This window comes from Corylus avellana, chromosome 9 (genome assembly GCF_965113065.1).
Source record: "Corylus avellana chromosome 9, dhCorAvel1.hap1.2, whole genome shotgun sequence".
NCBI classification, from domain to species: Eukaryota; Viridiplantae; Streptophyta; class Magnoliopsida; order Fagales; family Betulaceae; genus Corylus; species Corylus avellana.
Genome location: NC_142498.1, coordinates 6,950,304 through 6,955,262, shown reverse-complemented (window position 1 = coordinate 6,955,262; position 4,959 = coordinate 6,950,304). Strand labels below are relative to the sequence as shown.

General features: G+C 33.9%; 1 protein-coding gene across 1 annotated transcript; it reads right to left on the bottom strand.

Annotated features, from left to right (window-relative positions):
- Window positions 1–222: 222 nt before the first annotated feature.
- On the bottom strand, window positions 223–3,562 carry LOC132189659 (gamma-glutamylcyclotransferase 2-1). Its single transcript, XM_059604420.2, has 9 exons — window positions 3,304–3,562; window positions 2,326–2,447; window positions 2,131–2,207; window positions 1,935–1,991; window positions 1,412–1,468; window positions 1,248–1,291; window positions 980–1,051; window positions 821–900; window positions 223–743 (listed from the first exon to the last, which is right to left on the bottom strand). The coding sequence occupies exons 2-9, from the start codon at window positions 2,432–2,434 to the stop codon at window positions 565–567; spliced, it is 675 nt and encodes a 224-aa protein (XP_059460403.2). The 5' UTR covers window positions 2,435–2,447; window positions 3,304–3,562; the 3' UTR covers window positions 223–564.
- Between the last annotated feature and the right edge of the window lie 1,397 nt (window positions 3,563–4,959).

Genomic DNA, 4,959 nt, shown 5'->3' with positions numbered 1-4,959 from the left:
TGATTTTCTATGTCAATCACTTTAAAAATTAAAAAGAAAAATCACTTAAAATGCACCACAAAGTCAACCCATCTAAAATGAAAATAAAAAATAGTATTACTCAATTTATAGTAAAACAATCCGAGCCATTTTTGTTTGACCAGGGACGCACACAGTATAACCATATTCAGGATATAAGTAAACATTCAATTGCAGGACAATTGTATCAATTTTACTGAGAAATTAAAAAAAAAAAAAGATGTCTAGTTGCACAGTACATGGAACAACAGTAGTTGGCCTGCAAGGTAATGACGGATTTCTCTTGGTTTGAAACTGAAACTAACATCATCAGCATTTCCTACATCCTGTATTTCGTATGGAAAATTGTTAGTCACTCTTTCTAAGTCCAAACCATGTGTAAAGGGGTAAAAGGGTAAAAGTTTAGAGGGCAAAGTAGACTCTGCTAAGACCAACAGAAAACTGCTTTCTAGAGGAAAAATCTTAAATAAGAGGAAAACAAGGTAGTGATAAATGGGTTAGCAGGCTCCGCAAAGTATCCAATTCCTAGAGATTGACATCTTCTTGCTAGGAGTCCATGGCAATGGCTTCTGGAAGTGGGTGGATCTTAAGAGTGGGAATATGGGACATGAGTGGGATGTGGGATTGCCCGACCAACTTCCTCTCCTTTGGAATTCCTTTCCCTGCGATTCCAAGTACCTTCCGCACCTCATTGGCAAGTTCTATCACCATGTCATCTTCATGGCCTGTTCACAAATATCATGAGTATAAGACCTAAAGGCATCTGATATTTTTGTGCTTGGTTTCAGAAAAGGAAACTCACCAATATCAGACATGGCCTTCTCTAACAGGAAAAGGTAGTCTCTATTGTTCCCGCAGGGTCCAAAAGCAGTTGCAATTTCGCTGAAAAAGTTGATGAAAAATCAGGGTGTGAAACATTCACACACACCAAAAAAAAGAGAAAAAATGTTGACCACTTTACCTGGCCATTTTCTCCAATGGAGCAGGCCCCAGGTAGTACTTGTTTGATTCTTTGTCTGGAGTGGATGTGAACCTGAAAAAGAAAAAACGGAGGTTCTTTTAGGAAGATGCATAAGAAACCATATCTAGCTTCAAATATGATATCAATTTGTATTTTAAAGGGAGAGGAGAAAAACGAAACTGTTGCACATTCCATCCATTATTCTTTGTTTTTGTTGAATAATATGAAATAAAGAAGAGAGTAAAAGATTCACAACAAGATCACTTACACTATAACTCCTTTTACAGCAGGCTCAAAGGAATCCCCCCCTTCCTGGATTAAAAGAGAACACATGCAATGGAAATAAGAACAAAAAAAAAAAGGTATGAACCTGACAACTCCAGGAAAGAGACAGGAGTAAAATCAAAATCAAAATCAAACTCAAAATCTAACCTTGTAGAAGTTTACAAGAGTCTTTTCATCATATTCGCACTCCCTCCGCTCCAAATACTGCATTGAAAAGATCATTCAGTTTATTTATACAATTAACATTGGTCTGGATAAAAAATGACAATTGTTAGCCAACTTATTCAAGTAGAGGAAAGATGACATGTTGCAAATGGCCTTTGGACCTAATGGGATTTCCATCCCCCATTAGTATGGGCTGGTGTGTATGGCTTTACTTGTCTGGTGTGCAAGTTATTTACAAAGCAACCAAAAAAAAAAAAAAAAGACAGGAGCAAAAGAGGATTGGAGGTTGGGTAAAGAAATTCCCAGTTGAGACAACTTTTGCAATTCACATGAAGCAGGTAAAAGGCCATCTAAGTGCCCAGTTTGTTTTAACAATGAAAACACCCACCAATTATCTTTGCCTGGGTTATACCTTGTATCTACAAAGCAAGTTCACTAACTCAAAAATAAATACAAGTACAACTAGCACTCCTCATCTAAACAAGCTAAATTTCAAAAGACATACCTCCATTGCCAATCTTTCCTTTTCAGGGCCTCCCCGAACACAGTAAGCAGCACCCCACTGACAGAATAATTTCAACGTCAGAAAATCAACCAACAAAATTCAAAATCTTTATTGTAAGGAATGGCACATATGCCTCTATCCTCACAACTACAGTAGACATTAACATACATTATAATCATTGTTAAGTTCTACTTACGCATATGGTTCCTTCTTTGTATTCCAATGAGCAAGTTCGTGCAGGGCGTTCACGTGTACCTCTGTGGTCAAAGCAAGCTGGTGCAGAGGAAATGGAATATGCAAAAACAGTTATAATTGAATGTTCGGGTATAAAAGAACTAATAACTTCATAAATAATACGTCTATGAATACTGTATGCTGATAAGAAACTTACCAACATCAAATACACGCCTATAGTCCTTGATGAATCCTATCACTTTCTCATCATATTCAAACCCTGGGTTCCACACAAGTGAACCATAGCCGAAAACCCAAAATACCATGGTTGTATGGCTCCTGGCAAAACAATTATAATTACTACCATATATACTCAATAATTTTTTTAATGAATACCAAAAATACTCAATAACACTCAGGAAAAGAACGTGAAACATGAGGTTCATATTAACCAAGTGCACTTCCCCCACCCCATAGAAACATAAAACCGCCCAAAACAAAGTCAAACAAATACTCCTAGAAGAAAAACTAGAAGTTTTGACCGGCAATACTTACTATTCCTGACTTAAATAACCCCATTTAAATATAAATTTGCAAAAACACTCAAGTTGGACCATTTACTGTTCATTAAAATAAATCATAACTTGTATTTTTTTAATCCCTTGACTTGGAAAGGTATCCCAGATGTGTACAGTTCCCACAAGAAGTTGATCGAGTCCTCGGTCAATTCAACAAAGTCTAAATACAACCACTTACAAAACCTAATTTCTTTTATTATTGACGGAACAATTTTGGAACAATGCGTTCATTGACTTCTTTCTACACAAACAAATTAAGGCAAAATAGAAAACGGTTTTTTTTCTTTCCCCCTTTACGGTACCGATCAACATTCAGAGATATTCTCTACCACATCCAAAAATGCAGAAAACAAGAGAGCTGGGAGTTGAGTTTTAAATTATCTAAAAACTAAAACAATGCTAGAGAGTTTTCTTTTCTTTTCTTTTCTTTTCTTCTCCCTGTTTTTGTCAGCAACCAAACAAAGCGCACAGATCATAATGCAGAAGCACAATCCACATTCACAAAAGCACCAAAACGACATTGCTCAGAGGATCAAAGGAGAAAACGACTAATTAACCCAAGAAAAACAATAGAATATGAAGAACAAAAGCAATCAAACAAAAGAATCAGTTCTTACGAGAAGATCTTCGAATTTTCCGGAGAAAATGAGAGAGCAAGTCCTTCGAAACTCTCTTGTGATCTGAACCAGAGCGAGAAAGCGAGATATATGAAAGATCGTAAGGTATTGTGAAATATGTGACGGCAAAGAGAGAAACAAAGCCAAACGGGTAATGATTTAGCTTCAGCGATTAGGGTTTCCCTTTGTTTCTCTCTCTACTCTCTCTCCCTCTTTCTCTCTCTCTCTCTCTCTCTCTCTCTGTGTGTCTCTTCTGGTTTCCAAGGGGGATAGAGCTTTGAAGGAAGGAGGCAATTTATAAAGTGACGGCGAAATTGAAAACCAACGCGTCAGGGAAGAATAATGGGATAGGCCCAATGTATGTATGTATGTAAAATCCATGTTTTAGGGACATACATATGTTGATGGACATCATTTCTCCTTATTTTTTTTATCCAACCCACGAAAGACAAGTGTCCTGCCTCGTGCCTTTAATTTAAAATTGATCTCACTAAAAAAACATTTAAAATTTGATGAGCATGAACCTTGCAAGGTGGGAAAAAAAATTATGCTTATAATGCTTGTATAATAACTCATCATTTAAATATAAAAAATGAATTAGGTCAAACAAAATAAAAATAGTAATAAATCAACAAGTATAGCATATAATAAAAGAATAATATTGTCTTGTTAATTTAAAGATAATAATAAGGAGGGGGAAAGAGTTCATTTGTAACCTTTCTCCAATTAGAAAATGAAATAAAAATTTAAAGATAATAGGCAATTATGGTTTACTACAGAAAATACATAGTCAGTTTTATTACTTTTTGGTTGAAAATGTATTATAATGTGATATAAATTTGAAAGTAATTTTGAGTGTTTTATATATTAAATTATTTATTAATATTTTTACTTTTTTGTTAAATAATGAAAAAAAAAAAAGAAAGAAGTAAAGTGTTGCTAAATCAACCCAGGGTTGCTATTTTGCTAAAAAATTATTTATTAATGTTCATTGCGTCTTACAAAATGCATTAGTGGGTGCCAACTTTAATGAATAGAAAGGTCAGTTGACTAATTAGCTATATTTTTAAAAAAAAAATTACTAAAACATTTTCCTTATTAAAAAAAATAAAGAGGGCCAACCTAAGTGCAGGCTTAAGGGACTGTAGCCAATGGTCGAATTACCTTATGCAGCAACCGGGGAACGACATTCATGCACGCCTGGTGTAAAATTTTGTTTTTATTTTTTATTTTTTAAATTAAAATAATATAATAAAATATTTTATTATTTTAAAATATTAAATCAGCCGAACGTACATTGTCTTTATCATCGCTCTATGCATTGCTGTGTAAATTTAGGGACAAAAAATTAAAATAAAGCACCAATTAAGGTTAATATTTCTTGTCCTTTATTTATGGTTACATTTAATTGTCTCAAAAAGGCCAACAAATTTCCGATCTAATTTTCTATCAAGATGTTAGGCACCATCTTTTTATTTTTTTAAAGTTGATGTGACTTTCAAATTCATCATTAGATCAAAATTCAAATATAATTAATCTAAAATTTAATGATGATTTTAGAAGCTACATCAGCTTTAAAAAGATAAAAAAAAATAGTCTCTAACATTATTCTTTTCTATCTCATATAGTTTTTAGATTATTCTTTTCTATCTCATA

What these genes read in the sequence shown, in the direction of transcription:
- LOC132189659 (XM_059604420.2), bottom strand. Translation starts at nt 2,434, where the DNA reads ATGGTATTTTGGGTTTTCGGCTATGGTTCACTTGTGTGGAACCCAGGG. An exon ending in GCTGTAAAAGGAGTTATAGT is followed by an intron (nt 1,052 to 1,247) that starts GTAAGTGATCTT and finishes TTTCTTTTTCAG; the next exon opens with GTTCACATCCACTCCAGACA. An exon ending in CCATTGGAGAAAATGGCCAG is followed by an intron (nt 901 to 979) that starts GTAAAGTGGTCA and finishes CAACTTTTTCAG; the next exon opens with CGAAATTGCAACTGCTTTTG.